Here is a 16,823-nt window from a genome sequence, read left to right on the forward strand (position 1 = left end):
TTCTTCTAGTCTTGCTTCTTTCATTTCTATGCAATACTGTGTTCTTGTTCAATGTATGACAATTGGTGCGGATGAATCTCAGTCGTTTTCTTATGCAAATCGAGTTTGGTTTCAACAGCAAGCAAGCCATTATATATAACTTAAAACCTTGAGATATTGTCGATAATGTTTCATAACAACGCATCCATTGATATGCAGTTGAGGCTAATGAAATATAGCAAACAAAATTTGGCATAATCCTCCAGAACCTCATGTATAAAACTTAACTGACCTAAGAATCTCATTCCCCCCATCATAAATCATTCCACCTGAGCTAACATTTCAGTCCCAAATTGCAATCTTTACACCGACAAAGTTGCATGTTGGTTTCCCATTGAAAGAAACCACTGCCGTTATCAGAAAAGGAGCTTAGACTAGCTAAACATTCTTGTGCTTCCTAAACAAGCTGAATTCATGTGCTTGAACATTATGACGTTGCATCACATGATTATATTGCTGAGATGACACAAGGAATATAACAACATACATCCTAGGCTCAAAGCATACTTATGCTGGACTCCATCCAGCATCAGATTTAGTTCCACTGACATTAATTATGCGGCGGCTGCAAAGAGCATGTGATGTTTAGCTCCTCCAAAATTGTCATCAGTTGGATGACAAGCTGGCTCCTCCGCTTAGTTTTTTCCTCAAATTGTTTTTCACCAAACTCTTGGGATTTCAAAATGTAGTTAAAATAAAGTGCCATCTTTAACATGTTCCCGTTTTCGATATCATTCACCGCAATGTTATGCTTTGGATGCAAATCTTGTGGTCTCAACTCAATATACCTGATCAAGGATACAGAAGACATTAGCTAAATACAGAGGAGCAGAAGCTGCAGAACAAATTGTACTAATGCACAGTGCAGTATAATTAGCCATCCTGAATTCATTTTGAGTCGTGGTATAATACTTAACAAGAAATTATCAGTTCATAGTCTATGGCCACAGACCGCACACAGAAGTAAAGAAATTCATTCAACTCACCCTTTAATTCTCTCTTTCAGGATGTCAATCTTCTCCACCGATGTGAAAGTGATGGAGAACTCCACAACATCTCCTGTATCTGAATTATCCTTACAATTGCTTATTGGTAATGCGGATAAAACTGAATTTGGATAGTATACCTTGTCATTATTTTGTTTTGAGAAGACTGTCGTTAAGATATTCATCTCCTCAACAGTTAACTGTCAGTCACCAGGTAAATTAGGTATTAGAAATTGGATCATAGTATACCCAGTACAATAACATAATTCTGTAAGAGTACTATAAGTTACCAGAACGCCATCAACAAGACAGCGGTCACCAACATGAAATGGATGGATCACAAAAACAAACACGACAGCTTCAAATATATTCTTGCAAGTATTTCCAAAGATAAAAGCTGCCAACACGAGCTGCGAAGAGAGGAAGACTAGTACTTTTGTTGTTGCTATTTCCACCAAAAGAAGCCACACTAAAATGCTAATGACAATCAAGATGCTAGTAACAAGTTTATCCAATTGCTTTACAGCTTTTTTGGTGTCTGTTAAACTGTGGATTAATCCTTTGCGAGCATTGTAGACCTTCACCTGCAGAATCAGAAGGCAGAATACGTTTCACCACTTATTTTTTGTCAAAAACGTGGAAAAAGTAACCCCAACGACCCATCTGTGCTACAAGCTACTGGTACATGATCAAGGAATAAATGATGCTTACTCTTGCAGCTCACTATGAAAAAAAAAGTCCAAGTGCTAGTTGCCTTTACTTTTTCGACATGAGCAAGAATGTAAACAGTAGCAGACTGAAGTGCTAGATCATGGCAAAAGAGATTCATGATTTCGTGGTGTGTATATATTTATGCATAATCCGAATTTACGTGTGGATCAATGCACGCTATTTACATGGAACTGATAAGCAATGATACATAAATAAAGGGTTTACCACCCAATCTGTTAGAGATCTTCTGTCAATTCGTCCAGTTCCTGCTACATCAATCAGCATAAGCACAACTTCCACCTCTTCCTGAATCATGAACCTCATGAGGTCCTCATCCTCAATGTACCTAGTCAAATGCAGGTAAAGTATGTGACAAAGAATCAATATGCATATTACACGGTAACCAGAGTATCATCAAATAACTAAGGTAGCATTTTTCACCTGCAACCAGGCTTAGCAACATTATGGAAAAGGCGGTAAGCAGCAGCAGTTGCTTCCATCTCACTTGCGATCTCCTTCTGTTCAACCTCTTCATCATCTAACCAATACAAGAAGGTGGACAGCCCTGAAGAACTAGAAACCGCCTCCACCAGTACCTCCATAGTCCTAGCAGAAACCTCTTCTAGCTTCATATTCAGAAGCTTTCCTATATCAATGACATTGTCCTCTTGTCCTGACTTTGGCGATCGGAAAGGAGATAGTTCAACTACTCCAGCAATCTCCATAATCGGAGGCCCTGAGAGTGTCTGAATAACATACTGATGGAACATGGATTCTCGAGTTCTATCAAAGAAGGTGTGCAGATAAAACCTAAGTGCTAAGATCTTAAGTGACAGAGTTTTAAGTGACCACAAGAATGCCGCAATCAAAATCGAAACAAGACTTCGCGTAACATAGTGCAAAATCTTCTTGTGGGAATTCTCTGATCCATGATCAAACAACAATAGCCATGTGAGAAGAAGCATACCCAACCACATGAAAACCTGAACACACTGCTTCATCCCATGAACAAAATACAACATCTTCTTCCTAAGCCAAAAGTTGCTCTTACTTACATAAACTGTGAACCGCATAAACCATTTTGCTAGCAACATACCACGGAATATCACCATAACCAGCACACACCATTTCCAAAACTCGACGCTCCAGACTGTAAGGTGATCTAGTTTATCTACAGTAAAACAAGCCACTAAAACACCTAGAATGCATAGGAAAACAATCCACTCAATGAACACCCTTTTGTTAACAACCCACATTATAATCCGCCCAATGTAGCTCTCTTCATTGGCCTCTTTAGCCCTGCCCGGAGACCGGAGCACTGGAGTCCTGGAAAAACTGGTGGGGGATACAGAGCCAAATCTAGACTTGGGTTTGGAGAAAACTGACCTATTGAGTGTCTCCTTCCTTTCAGGAGCGGCAGTTGGGTTTTCAGGAGAAGCAGAGCTGTTTGCTTCATGGATCTCCTCCTTGCTAACTTCCAATACAACTTGATTCTCCGACATGGCTACTTTGTTTCCTTTTAAAAAGGGTTCCTATAACTGAAAGCTACCACTGTATAGACCAAGAGAGATTGCCCCAGCAAACAAAAAGCAGAGCATGCCAAACTCAGTTCTCAGCTGCAATAGGCTATAGGCTTCAAGCTAATCCGAAAATGAGTAAGAGGTCAACTCACTCGACTGGACCTAACCGTTTTCCCTTGTATTGGTTGTTGTGACTTATTTTGACCACCCTACCCTTTAAAGGTATTGCGAATTTCGAGAGCGGATTCCACGCATTAAGGTGCAAGTTATGTAAGCTGTTAGTTCTTCAACTCCATTAAATTCTTTTGACCTCTCACTCTCTCAGTGGTTGGAGTTTTTGGACGTCCCAGCGGTTGGATCTTATGGACGCTGCTATTCTTGGTTCTCCAATCTACCATCTCATCTTCGATTATATTATTCACAACGTCAACTTTAGCCACGCGATCTATAGTGTCATGTAAAAAGTTAGTGATTACATTAGTGCTGAGATTACGTCTGCTAATCAAGGGAATTTCAGAGAATATATAGAGTACAAAATTGAAACTTTGCGGAGGCTCATTTGAAGTTGCTCAAGAAATGTGATTCGACATTGGCTGATACATTAAGTTACTCGAGAAACTTGACGGTAGAAATTCTTACTATCATGTTTGACATGTCGTTCCTTTCCACTCATTTTGATGAATTAGAGGCTCTGAGTCATGAATTTGTAATTTCATCGCTGACCAGATGAAACGAGAATGACCGTTTAATTCATAATTTAATGTTAATCCATTTTCTCACCTCTAAGCATGTAACATATAGACAAGCTACAGGGGAATGGGATATTCAACTATCACCACCCACCACTGGCGACACAACACAATATGATCCCAGGGTTTCTAGTTTTTCATTAATAATGTTAAGGTGCACCTTGCAGACATATGCGATTGATAGATCTCTAATATAGACAAGATAGTGAAGACAGCAGTAGTTCACTGGCCCTAGAATCAACAAAACAGACCATATCCTTTGGTTTTAATCATAGCAACGCACTGGGTGAGGCGTTTTTCTCTGTTAAAATTTTCATCATAGTGAGTGTACTATATAACCAAAATTCCTTGAACAGTGCTTGTGTATTCTTTCTTATGTACATGGAAGATTTGTATATACAAACTCCAAAAGGAAAGTCAACCACATAATGCAACATATTTGCATCCAGACCCAGAAACACTAATAAACCTCAGCTAAGTTGACGATACTAACCATCAGAGGAAATGAGGTTCAAGGAAGCATTCACCACCGGCAAATCCCAGGTGCCTCCATACGGCTTTCGGCAAGGACTTCCTCATACTTGGTAGCATACACAAAACCCCATAACTGCATTACACAAAAATAAATGCACGATCATATTTATGGGTCTTAGAGTGCCCTAAAAGACAGTGGGATGTGGGTGTGTCTGTCTATCAAATAGAAAAATAGAGATTGTGCACACCTCTACTTCTTTCACATCAAAGTCTTCCGAGTTTGCAAGACATGGATTTCCATAGGTTTCTGAAACTGAACTTGATCCACTCAATCTTGCATTTATAAGCCAATTAAAGAAATTTAGGAAATGCAGGACAATTGATTAGGAAAAACAAAGGTTCACTGCAGATAAGAGTTAAGAGGCCATGTTCTCACAGATCACTGTTCAAATAGAGTGCAAAATGACCACCCCCACCAATAGCTAAAAAGTCAGTAGCACAAAGTGTGAAATAGCGGTTGGCACCTGTGTTTATATATCATAGTTAGTTCCAAAATATAGTAAACAATTTTCCATTCAGGTACCAAAAATAATAATAATATAAAAATAATGAAATTTTAATACAATGGTAATTTTCTCACAAAACATTTATTTCAGAAACATATGCATATTTCGCAAACAAAAGTACAGACAACGCATCAAGTAGTTTTTTTTTTTGGACGTAACATAGTTGTACAAAGAAATCTAAATCATTGCACAATGTATGCCAAAGTTTTAATTTTGCACCTACCCTTTGCTCGAATTTCCTTGCAACTATACTTCAAAGAAGCAAGGGGCTAACTGGTGCATTATAAAGGGTAATTTCAAGAACAAAAATTGATAATCCGTGTTTATTATACAAAACAAAAACACGGATATATAGAGAAGAATTTAGTAGTATCTATGACTTTGTATTGGCCACGATCACGTAGTACTAAATTTGGTATAGCTAGAAATTTAGCAGTTATTTGTTATAATGCATTGACTTTTGTGCAGTATTTTGATGATTCAAACTGCAAGTTTCAAACAGGCCCTTGGGTTTACGAATATAGTGCAGAAAGTAATCACATTATATAACCACTACATCAGCAAAATGAGGTGGTGAAACAAAGATTCTATGAATACATATGTATATCTCTACAGATTGATGATGAATCAGAAACTGTGTTCCACAGGAAGAAAAAACGATAAATGTGTACCTGTAGGGCGATATATAACAGGATGGCCAGATGTATTTGTGAAAACAAATGTATCATTTGTTCCCTGTTCAAAACACCAGTGTGAATACATTTATAAAAGGAAATAATTGCTAGAAGGATTCATAAAAACGTATTTGCTTCAGCAAGACCTGATACTTCTTGTTGGTTGGTCTTAGGGGTGCCTCCACCAAGCCACCAAATACTGCACCTTTACGGTCTCCAACAACCTGAAAGAATTTTTAAGTAGAAAGTGCTTTCAGGACCGTATGCATTGGTATACACTAAAGAGCCACATATCCCAGAGAACTTGAAAGAGTTAATGACAAAGATTCAAACAAATAATCATGGCAATTCTTTAGCATACTTTACCAAATAATCGATGCAAGGAACTTGAATAATGTTACTTAGTGTCAAATCCATATTGTAAAAAGTAACAGAACAACATATATTTTTGTTGGAAAAACTGAGTGGAAATATTTTCAAAATGAATGGTGACAGTTTGCGACCAATTACCAGCAAACTGAGGCCAGGCCAAAGCATACTTCTCCTGTAGAGAGTTGAAAGTGATATACCATGCCTCCATGTGCTGTAAAACAAGAAGAAATATCGGTGCCATTGTACAATTATTGGTCCTTAATGATAAAAACTAGAACTTTCAAGAGACATAATTAAGAAACTCCTAGTTTTCCCACCTATATAGTAGCATCCATCGTCTTCCTTGAACTAGCGCTGGGAATGAACTGTAAAGAGCAACTCTAGTTTTCTCAGCAAGAAGTAAAGAAGGTTCAGAGGTGTCTGGTAGATGAACCAAAGCCACAGGCTTCTGTGCTATCTGCATATGCCTCATCTCCACTCCAGCAAACTCCGTGTCCTTCCCATCATCACCATTTACATCAAGGTCACCCTTCCGTTCTTGACCCCGATACCCACCAAATCTTGCAGCCTGGTACATAGCTTTACCAAGCGTGTGCTTCCCCTTAGAAAACAAGCTTCTCTTCCCACCGTTTGCTTTCACCACAGAATCAGACGGCACATTGCTCTTCTCCATCTGCTCATCAACCTGGTCATCTGAACTCTTACTCTTATCTCCTGACTCCTCCGATGTTGTTAACAGCGAGTACAGAAACGCAGTAAACGAAGAAGTATCCGGCCCATCAGCCGGATTAGCCTCACTCTCTTCACTCATTGTTCCATTTTGACTTCCTTTAGACCCATCCACATCTTCCTGCTGACACATAAATCACATAGTTATAGACTCCAACACTCAAACCAAAACTTGTTCATATACACAGCTAAGCAAACTCAGATTCTCATTGTTTCCCAATAAGTACCAGAAAAATTTCTCTAAACTTAAAACAAACAATACAGATCATTACGTCATAACTATAAAGTATATCAACTTTTTCATTAAAAAAACTAGTATTGAACCCCAGCTGTATTTAAAAACAAATTCAAGAACTAGGTTTTGCAGACACAGCTCCAAAACCCGGAAAAGCCTCAATCTTTGGACCAATCAGAGAATTGGGTTTTTGGCAAACACATCATGAAAGTGAAAACTGGAACCCAGAAAGGGTTTTGAGAGAGAGAGAGAGAGAGAGAGAGAGAGAGAGAAGTGTTGCTTACAGGAGGAGGAGGATGAGGAGAGGGTTTGGAGGGTTTGTCAGAAATGGGGTTGAGCAATCCGGTAGTGATATCAGTGACAAAGTGGGCCGCTTTGCTGCGGAGACTGCGTGGCCTACCCATATGTCTGTCTGGTTTTGACGACCCTTATTTTTGGGGCGATATTTATGTAAGATTGATCAGAATCGATTTGTCTAAACTGACATATGGTCTGGATTACAAAGATGGGGGGTGTGGGGATTTGTACCTACTATTCCGAGTGTCTTTCGAAACAAAGAGTTGGGTGTTTTTGTGTTTGTGTTTGTGTTTGTGTTTGTTGGAAGCTTTTATAGGTTGTTTAAGTCGTGAAGGTCAACGAGGACTTCATGGCCCAATGGATAAGGCGCTGGTCTACGAAACCAGAGATTCTGGGTTCGATCCCCAGTGAAGTCGGTTTTTTTGTTTTTTGGAGGAGTAAGTTTGAAAAATGAAAATGCATAAATGCAGAAAACTAAAAGTCAAACTAAAACGACATGTTGGTACAGAGCATTGGAGAAGACTCGAATCCTTTCCTCATGGACACTTACCTCCCCTCACAAGTGTATAATTAGATTTGGCGGTTAGGATTACATGCATCCGCTTAAACTGATATTTTCATTGTTGACGCTTCTCTCTCTCAATATCTCGTCATTCAAGATACCCATGTATAGGCTCCGGCCTCCGGGCACCGCCGTCCAGCCAGAGACAGGCATCAGCAAATTGAAGCACCCGCCGGTGTAGAAAATAGAGATCGAGTCGATGCCGGAAATTGCTCTGGTTTGAGAGTAAGAGACTGAGATTGACTATTTTCCGGCAGTGCTCGGATTCGCGGTGGGGAGGTTCACTAGTGGTCGTACAACGGCGGTGGTATTCCGTGAGCTTCCGTCCGGTGGTATACACAAAGATGGGTGGTAGGTTCAATACAGCTGGTGGTGTGCCGAGGTTGATTCTGTGGAATTCAAATGGTGGTTTTGCCTATGATGCACCCGTACGGGTACGGGTACGGGACACGGATACGGGTACGGCATGATACGGGGATACGTTTTTTCTAATATGTAGCGTTTTAGATACGTTTTGTAAATTAATAGTTAATATATGTTTATATAAAAATAAATTCTAGAATTGGATTAAAAACAAGCAATTAGAAATTTAGAACACCTAAATCCCATCAATTTTACAATAAACATAAGTCCATATCAAGCTTCTTGTTACATACTAAACTATAGACATTGAGAACAATATAACAAATACACTTACATAATCCTAAAACGACATTTTTAGACAACTCAACAAGATTGGAAGCTCACAGCTTGGCTGGGACAGTGGCAGTCTTGATAATCTGGATACAAGGAAACCTGACCCTGTGTCGAGAAGCCATCTCAGTGTACATCTGATCCACAGCCCCATTCAGAGTGGTGTCACGGTACTCCTTGTACATGTTGTGATATCCTGTCCTGCTTTGATACCTCAACCAGATACCATAGTTCTCAACAACAGTTGGCTTCTTCTAAAAAATCTGCAGCCAAAGATTCATTACAATATCTAAAATGCAACACAAAAAAAAGTTCAACACAAGACATTTTGAGCAAACCAACGATTACAAAGAAAATCATGTGAGTACAATGTAGATTCATATACATAAGTGAACCTGATTCTTTATGGTTTAATAAAAAAACGTATTGCGAGCTATCAGCACTAAACAAAAACATGAAACTGGACTGCCGTTAAGTCCAGTGTCCGAAGTGAATACAATTGTACAGACACAGAGCGAATAACCATAATTTGATTTCATTCATACAACATGTGCAGAAGCTCATGATTAAGGAAACAAGCAGAACCCAACAAGAAGTCTTCATTGTAGAGAAAACATGTGGAGAGAAAGATACAAAAAGAATTGGGTTTTGCAGACAATGTAGTAGTGAGGAATGGAATCTGATTGGAAACAGGAGAGGGAGGAAATCCACATAACTAAATTCGTACAACAGTCATAAAAAATATCACCAAAAACAAATCCACATAACTAGATTCAAATCAACAGAGAGGAATGGAATCTGATTGGAAACAGGAGAGGGATTCAAATCCACATCACTCAATCAAACTACTGAAGATATGAGTCGTACCTTTTTCCGATGACGGGAATAGATAGAGAGAGAGAGAGAGAGAGAGAGAGAGAGAGTATGGGGTTTTGCTCGGAATCTATGAGGGATGGTTTAGATGATTGCAGATGATTTCGTCTGGGTTCAACTCCCTCAGGCTCAGTCTCCTTCGAAATAACAAAGGAGAATGTGCAGCTTATACATTTGTCATGGTTTTATCAACGTTAAAATGACAATTGTATCCTAAAACGTATCCAAATCGTATCCGGACCGTATCTTCTTGGTTGACTTTGCACTACATAGTTAAGATACGTTTTTTTATTCAGGGATACGTGTATATGACGTATCCAGACCGTACCCGTATCCGATACGGATACGATACGGACATACCCAATTTTTCCCGTATCCATGCTATATAGGGTTTTGCTCACTAAGACCGAAGCCTTTGTGTTGTTGGAATGTACGTTGGTTATTTCATTTCTAGGATTAAGGCATCTCTCTGTTGCAGCAACCAAGAATCAATTAACTTAGAAGCTGGTTGTTGCTATTAGTCCATTGTTGTAGTAGAATTGTTCTTAAACAATTGAAAGTGATAAATTTCCTTCTTCCTTGTTGCAATGTTTAGGGCTAATACTCTGAATCTTTGTATCATTAATGTAATATTTACCTTCAGTAATGTTTGACTCTTGAATAACTCATTTGTAGAATTTCAACTTACACGCAGACACAAAAAAGAGCAATTTTGTTGTTGATGGGGATCATGGGAGAATGCTCAAACTTGCCTTCACTGATACAAAACTTTGCAAGACAAACGAAAACAGATTCCTCGAATTTTCTCTTTAAATCCAACCTTCACTGATGCAAATTTTTCTCTGAAAAATATGCAAACAATACATTCATTTTTCAAAAGAACCTGGGGTGCTTTAGTTGAAGAAATTGGAGTTGGGTTTGCTGTGGTGTTTGGGATTTAAGAGAGCATAGGGAGAAACGTTGGGGAACCAGAATTTCAGAGAGAGTCGGAGAGATAAGAGAGACGAGATATTGAGATAGAGAAGCCTCAGTTTAAATGAAGACATGTAATCCTAACCGTCCAATCTAAATGGGTGGTTTAATCTTCAGAGATTCTTTCTCTGGTCGATATCGAGGGAGAAGACGACTCTATTACTCCAACAACAACACACAGTTCTTCAATGCTAGTTTTGAAGAACTTCTAGACGAGGTCAAACTACAAAAAACTTCAATAAAATTAGCTCAATCGTTTCAAACCAAAACCGAACAAGGAAAAAGTTCTTTTTCCCAGTGAAATTTTACCGGGAAGGAGCCTAGATGGCGCCTTAAATCTAGCACAACAAAGACCATTGGTGGGGCTGTAAATTAACAAATTAACTTAGGGACACATTTGTCTTTTCTCTGACACACCGATCTATCTCCGGCTAAAATGCGGGAACATTAGGAACATATCCAAGGATTCGCCTGGAAACGCGCCGGAATATGTCGAATACGAGCTTAAAACGAATGAATACGCTCTAGTAGTCAAAACGACACTTTTACCCTGTGTAAACGCAGCCGCGTCCGAGATTTTCAACGTTCTCCTCCTCGGGCCCCACCAACCAATGTGTATCTGCCGCGTCCAACCCTTACACGTGGCGCCTTATCATTTTTGTCCTGTCAATACCAACCCGTCATGATTGTCCTAGTCTAAACGTTTTCTAAAGTTATCCCCTTTTTTACGGCGGTAAATAATTTATTTTTTCTATTTCATCCTATAAAAGGTAAACCTTGTTGGACTCTCTTTGCTTCATCATCGATCAGTCTCTTCATATTTCATACAGTAGAGAAAATGGCAACTCTTCATGTTCCAGCTTGTGTTCCTTCTCCTGCTGAGGACGCAGCGCAGATTAAGAAGGCCTTTGAAGGTCTTTTACTTTAAACACTACTCATTATTAACCTCTAAGACTCTATGACTTGCTTGCAAAATCTTGTTCTGTTTTGTTTTGGTTTGGTTGTTTGGTCATGTTTCTGTTATGATCATCTGAAACTAGGATCCATCTGCTTGCTTATAGTTTATCACCCCTATATGAAATCTGGGTTCTGAGTTCTGACTGTAACTTGGATGTAGTCTTGAATCACAAAAGATTAGAATGCTAATGTAAATGATCATGATGGATTTATTTACTCAATCTTTCAAAGATTTATATTTGGTGGATCAAAGTTTGGATCTGGATATTTTTATCAGGTATCTATCTGGTGGAGCCAGTTTGAGGTTCACTGTTGACTGACAAGTAGCTGGTGATTGACATGTTAGTTTTCATTTTCTCTGATATGGATGATCTTGATCGATAATCTAAAGATTGATCTTCTTCTAAAAGAAAAAATTCCTTGTGAGTTGTGAAGTATGATGGAGTTGCAGCCTTTGTGCAATTCGGAATGCTCACCTGATCGTATAGATCAAATTGGATTTCTTTCTGTGAAAGTTATCTTTCAGTTTTGATGTTGGACCCATGTATTAGATCCAGATCTGGTTTAGCAATTGTCTGGTGGAATCATCAGTATGGTTCACTATTGACTGAAAACTTTTTTGCTCACAAATTATGGCAAAAGCAAGGCCTTAGTGCTAAACCACCACTATACTTTTTATCTCACTTTTTGCTGATTCATCCAAGCACATTGTTCACAAGTTGATCGCCTTCCTTAAATACTTTATTGGATCCTAATTTCTTAAATGGAAAATGTTTATGATTCTTCTGATTACTGTAGCTGATATGAGTATACCATATTAAGCGGGAATGTATTAAACTACGCATAGAGACGATTATATTTACACAATTTCTCACTCAAGATAGTAAGTTAATAACCTTCACCTTATAAGATAATAGTGGTTGGATGACTTGGAAGTTGGATCACTCCTGAAGTCTCAAAGAGTTTCAATTTGTCTGTAGCAGAGGAATTGACCTTACGAAGATCATTGGAAAGATTTTAATGTCGTCTCCCATTCTTATGTAGAACGTTTCTGAGCTAATATTGGTAATTTGTATGCAGGATGGGGCACAAATGAGGGGTTGATTATTTCCATCTTGGCTCACAGGAATGCTGATCAGAGGAAACTGATTCAGCAGGCTTATGCTGAAACTTATGGGGAGGAACTTCTCAAGGCACTGTACAAAGAACTCTCAAGTGATTTTGAGGTCCGGTTTTGAATACTATTTCAATTATAGATGCTTACTAGTTTGTAACTACAGTAATAGCATGTGAAGTTGTGAATCTTGTATGTTGTTTGTACTTTGTAAGGACATTACTTGATTTCTGTTATATTTTATTTTTTACCAGCGCGCTCTGTTGCTATGGACACTGCATCCTTCCGAGCGTGATGCACTTTTGGCTAATGAGGCTACAAAGAGGTTCACTTCAAGCAATTGGGTTCTCATGGAAATAGCTTGTTCTAGGTCTTCACATGAACTACACTTGGTAAAGCAGGCTTACCATGCTAAGTTCAAGAAATCCCTAGAAGAAGATGTTGCATTTCATACATCTGGAGACTACCGCAAGGTACAACCTTGTTCCTCCAAAATGATCAGTCATTTCAGTTGTGCTGTGAATTATCTAGTTGGTGTATTCAAATGTATCTGGTTTACTATCTGCTACATTAGAACATGTCCACCTAGCTACAGTGTTTTCCATTTTTGTCAATAGATTTCTCCCCCTATATCCCAGACCATCACCTTCTATCAGCCTAGACTTTCCTTCTTTTTTGTCTTACGTACTTTGCCTTTGTTGCAGTTGGTATATGTATCATTTGATGTATTTTTGACTCTTTGACAGCTTTTGGTTCCTCTTGTGAGTGCTTTCCGATATGAAGGAGATGAAGTGAACGTTACAGTGGCAAAAAGGGAGGCCAAGATACTTCATGAGAAAATCAAGGACAAACACTACAATGATGAGGAGCTCATTAGGATCATCAGTACCAGGAGTAAGGCACAGCTAAACGCTACTTTCAATCATTACAACAATGAGTTTGGAAATGCCATCACCAAGGTAACCATTTTTTACAGCATTCAGAAAACGTGAAATGCCAGAAGATGAGTTCAAATTAAAAAAGATTTAAGTACTTACTATTCATTTAACTATGTTAAACAAAGCCTCAATTGGATTGCTAATCGATTGAAATTGCTTGTATCGAAACTGACAGTGTGGCACCTAAAATGCAGGATCTGAAGGCTGATAAGGATGATGAATTCCTCAAATTATTGAGAGCAACTGCCAAACTCTTGACCTTCCCTGAGAAGTACTTCGAAAAGCTTCTGCGTCTATGTATCAACAAGCTCGGCACTGATGAAGGTGCACTCACTAGAGTTGTTACCACCAGGGCAGAGATTGACCTGCATCGCATTAAGGAAGAATACCAGCGCAGAAACAGTGTTACTCTGGCACATGCAATTCAAAAGGACACTAGAGGTGACTATGAGAAGCTGTTGCTGGAATTGATTGGAGCCTGAGCTTTGCTACTGAACCACCCAGAATAAATATGAAAACAGTCTTTAAGTTATATATTCATGACTACTCTTTGCTTCAATGCAACGTTATTAATGTTGTGTGCGTATCCGGCTTGTTTAATTTATCTAGGCTACTCTGGCAACAATACATTTCTGTATCAGAGTTGGTGTTTGTTTATGAACGAGTTCCTTCGGTTAATGATGATTTACTTGAGTTCTATACATGGACGGAACTAGGAATCGAAAATGGGTTGGGCTAATTTTTACACAACACACTTGCAAAATTTTTTTTGAGATTTGGAACCCAGTGAGAGGCTCATCCTCACACCTTGATTATTGAATCCTAAATCGAAATCGGCATTGATCAAAAACAAAAGTGCAAAACTAATTACTTTCAATTTCAATAGAACAAATGGAATCATTCATACCTTGTAGTTGTAGAGTTGGACTTTGAAGTTTCACTTTCTCCTAAATCCCAATCACTCAAATACGAATTGAAGTTAGAGGAAGGTGAGAAAGATTTGTAGGAACGTACTAGGAAGGTGAGAGAAAGATGGTATTGCGTTTGCACATCGTTTATCATCATCCTCTCTCTATATATAATTATATATCCATTAATAAATTTGTAGGAAGGTTATAATTGTATATCCATTAATGAATTTGTAGGAAGGTCAGAAGGTGATTAGGAGGGAAAGATGAGCAATTGAGGGACTGCTCATCAGAATCGAGAATAAGATAAGGGCCGGGCTATTAGTTTTATGTAAGGGTCATCATTTGGCCCGTGGGCGACCCGTGAGTAGCCCGGCCCGGTCAAAGCCCAGTCAAAGCCCGGCCCTATGGGTATAAGGCCGGGTAGAGGCCGAAGGTTCAAAGCCTTGGCCCGGTCCAGGCCCGGCCCGTTAGAGCCTATAAGGCCAAAGCCCGACCCAGCCCGATCAAAAGCCCGCCCAAAACTCGTTCATTTTTAAAATTAATAATTTTATATGTATTTATTTGTTGTATATGTTAATTAGTTAAATTATTTTGTTATATTTCTTATCTTGTGTACTATATTTAGTTAAATAATTACCATATCCTATTTTTTCTTTAATTTTTAATAAAAAATATACATTACACATAAAACTAATAGTCCGGCCCGTTAAAAAAACCGGCCCGGAAAAGCCCGTAAGACCGGGCCCGTGGGTAGCCCGTGAGCCTCGATTTTATTAGTAAGCCCGGCCGGATCCGACCCAAAAAATTGAAAAGAATCATTGAAGTCCGGCCCGATCCCGGTGATAGTGGGTCCGGCCCGGCCTATTGCTGACCCTTAGCCCATACAGGATATATATATATATATGGGTTTTTTTGGCCAACTTTTTAGTTGGGCTGTGTAGCCCATACAACATTTGTACTGCTTCTGTCCCTGTTTCTATATTCTAATTTTTCACCACCCTCTTTTTCTTTGTTTTTCTGAAAGAGAGCAAACTTACTAGTAGTCTATTGAACTCTTTATAATCTTATAGACATCATCTAATAGACAAAGTAATGGAGGTGGTAATTTGAAACAAGCAGCCACCCCTACCAGTGAATATAAGAGGCTGTGCACAATGTCGTTTCCTCACCTGAAAGACTCATGAAGACTGCCCAAGATCTAGAGGCTTGCACAAAAAGTCCCCAATGTATATAATTTTGTAGCATGAAATTGCAAACTTAGATCATACCTGTGTACGTTGTCAGTTTTGGACCAATTCCATTCCTAATGAACCTTCTACAAGAGGAAATTAAACTTGCTTGTTGATATTATTACACTATAATTATCTATATATACACATATAAAGTGATCTAAAGTGATCTCCACTACATTCTCCACTACACATTCCACTACCATGATTCCCTCACCTACTATTCTCCACTCACACTACCCCACAAGTTGGCGCATACATATCAACCATGCCCAACTTGCCAAGTGAGTCATAAAAAGCTTTCTTAGATACTCCTTTTGTGAGCATATCGGCAAGTTGCTCTTCTGTAGGAACAAAAGGAAAACTGATGATCTTCGCGTCTAGCTTCTCCTTTATAAAATGACGATCAACTTCCACATGTTTTGTACGATCATGTTGTACAGGATTCTGTAAAATATCAATAGCTGCCTTGTTGTCACAGTACAGCTGCATAGCACTTTTAGGTTTAATACCCAAATCTTGTAGCAAGTTTCTAAGCCATAATAATTCGCATACTCCCTGAGTCATACCTCTGTACTCTGCTTCAGCACTAGATCGAGCTACCACCTTTTGTTTCTTACTCTTCCATGTAACAAGATTACCCCCAACAAAGGTAAAGTACCCTGATGTGGATCTCCGATCTGTAATATTTCCAGCCCAGTCTGCATCTGTGAAGCCACAAACTTCAAAAATATTTTTGTGATTAGAAAACATTACTCCTCTTCCTGGAGCTGACTTCAAGTACCTCAAAATTCTTACAACAGCATCCATGTAGTCCTCACTGGGATTATGCATAAACTGACTCACTACACTTACTGCATATGCAACGTCTGGTCTAGTATGTGATAAATAAATCAGACGTCCAACTAGCCTCTGGTAACGAGTTTTGTCAGTTGGCACTTGATCTGGATACTCTGCTAACCGATGGTTCTGCTCAATAGGAGTATCAATGGGACTGCAATCCAACATACATGTTTCTGTTAGTAGATCAAGGATGTACTTCCTCTGACACAGATAAATACCATCATTTCCCCGGGCTACCTCAATGCCCAAGAAGTACTTGAGTGTACCTAAGTCCTTTATCTCAAACTCTGTGGCTAGCTGTTTTTGTAATCTATCCACCTCAACAGTATCATTCCCAGTAACTACCATATCATCAACATATATAATTAGGGCTGTTACC

General features: G+C 39.0%; 3 protein-coding genes and 1 non-coding gene across 5 annotated transcripts in view; 2 read left to right on the top strand and 2 right to left on the bottom strand.

Annotated features, from left to right (window-relative positions):
• Window positions 1-14,160, top strand: part of LOC126805111 (annexin Gh1-like) — a 96,628-nt gene extending 82,468 nt beyond the window's left edge. The window contains exons 2-6 of the mRNA XM_050532214.1: window positions 11,276-11,366; window positions 12,490-12,635; window positions 12,778-12,996; window positions 13,270-13,482; window positions 13,656-14,160. Of these exons, the coding sequence (XP_050388171.1) occupies window positions 11,291-11,366; window positions 12,490-12,635; window positions 12,778-12,996; window positions 13,270-13,482; window positions 13,656-13,943 (942 nt within the window). The 5' untranslated portion in view covers window positions 11,276-11,290 and the 3' untranslated portion in view covers window positions 13,944-14,160. The remainder of the gene's footprint in view (window positions 1-11,275; window positions 11,367-12,489; window positions 12,636-12,777; window positions 12,997-13,269; window positions 13,483-13,655) is intronic.
• LOC126805096 (mechanosensitive ion channel protein 10-like) lies at window positions 516-3,399 on the bottom strand. Its single transcript, XM_050532198.1, has 5 exons — window positions 2,178-3,399; window positions 1,962-2,082; window positions 1,316-1,609; window positions 1,026-1,225; window positions 516-827 (listed from the first exon to the last, which is right to left on the bottom strand). Exons 1-5 carry the CDS (start codon window positions 3,236-3,238, stop codon window positions 590-592), a joined length of 1,914 nt encoding a protein of 637 aa, XP_050388155.1. The 5' UTR covers window positions 3,239-3,399; the 3' UTR covers window positions 516-589.
• LOC126805106 (uncharacterized) lies at window positions 4,238-7,634 on the bottom strand. Of its 2 annotated transcripts, none has more exons than XM_050532210.1 (8): window positions 7,340-7,634; window positions 6,409-6,941; window positions 6,230-6,302; window positions 5,866-5,943; window positions 5,717-5,780; window positions 4,916-5,003; window positions 4,728-4,812; window positions 4,238-4,612 (listed from the first exon to the last, which is right to left on the bottom strand). In XM_050532210.1, the coding sequence occupies exons 1-8, from the start codon at window positions 7,457-7,459 to the stop codon at window positions 4,529-4,531; spliced, it is 1,125 nt and encodes a 374-aa protein (XP_050388167.1). In that variant the 5' UTR covers window positions 7,460-7,634; the 3' UTR covers window positions 4,238-4,528. The 2 variants fall into 2 exon arrangements, with proteins under 2 accessions (XP_050388167.1, XP_050388166.1); XM_050532209.1 differs by having other exon boundaries at window positions 6,409-6,944.
• On the top strand, window positions 7,696-7,768 carry TRNAR-ACG (transfer RNA arginine (anticodon ACG)). Its single transcript has one exon. It is a non-coding gene; the product is annotated as a tRNA-Arg (tRNA).
• Window positions 14,161-16,823: the final 2,663 nt, after the last annotated feature.

Source organism: Argentina anserina, chromosome 1 (genome assembly GCF_933775445.1).
Source record: "Argentina anserina chromosome 1, drPotAnse1.1, whole genome shotgun sequence".
NCBI lineage: Eukaryota > Viridiplantae > Streptophyta > Magnoliopsida > Rosales > Rosaceae > Argentina > Argentina anserina.

What these genes read in the sequence shown, in the direction of transcription:
- LOC126805106 (XM_050532209.1), bottom strand. Translation starts at nt 7,459, where the DNA reads ATGGGTAGGCCACGCAGTCTCCGCAGCAAAGCGGCCCACTTTGTCACT. An exon ending in CTCCTCATCCTCCTCCTCCT is followed by an intron (nt 6,945 to 7,339) that starts GTAAGCAACACT and finishes TTTATGTGTCAG; the next exon opens with CAGGAAGATGTGGATGGGTC. An exon ending in TGTTATATATCGCCCTACAG is followed by an intron (nt 5,004 to 5,716) that starts GTACACATTTAT and finishes ATATAAACACAG; the next exon opens with GTGCCAACCGCTATTTCACA.
- LOC126805096 (XM_050532198.1), bottom strand. Translation starts at nt 3,238, where the DNA reads ATGTCGGAGAATCAAGTTGTATTGGAAGTTAGCAAGGAGGAGATCCAT. An exon ending in GTCTTGTTGATGGCGTTCTG is followed by an intron (nt 1,226 to 1,315) that starts GTAACTTATAGT and finishes GGTGACTGACAG; the next exon opens with TTAACTGTTGAGGAGATGAA. An exon ending in CTGAAAGAGAGAATTAAAGG is followed by an intron (nt 828 to 1,025) that starts GTGAGTTGAATG and finishes ATCCTTGATCAG; the next exon opens with GTATATTGAGTTGAGACCAC.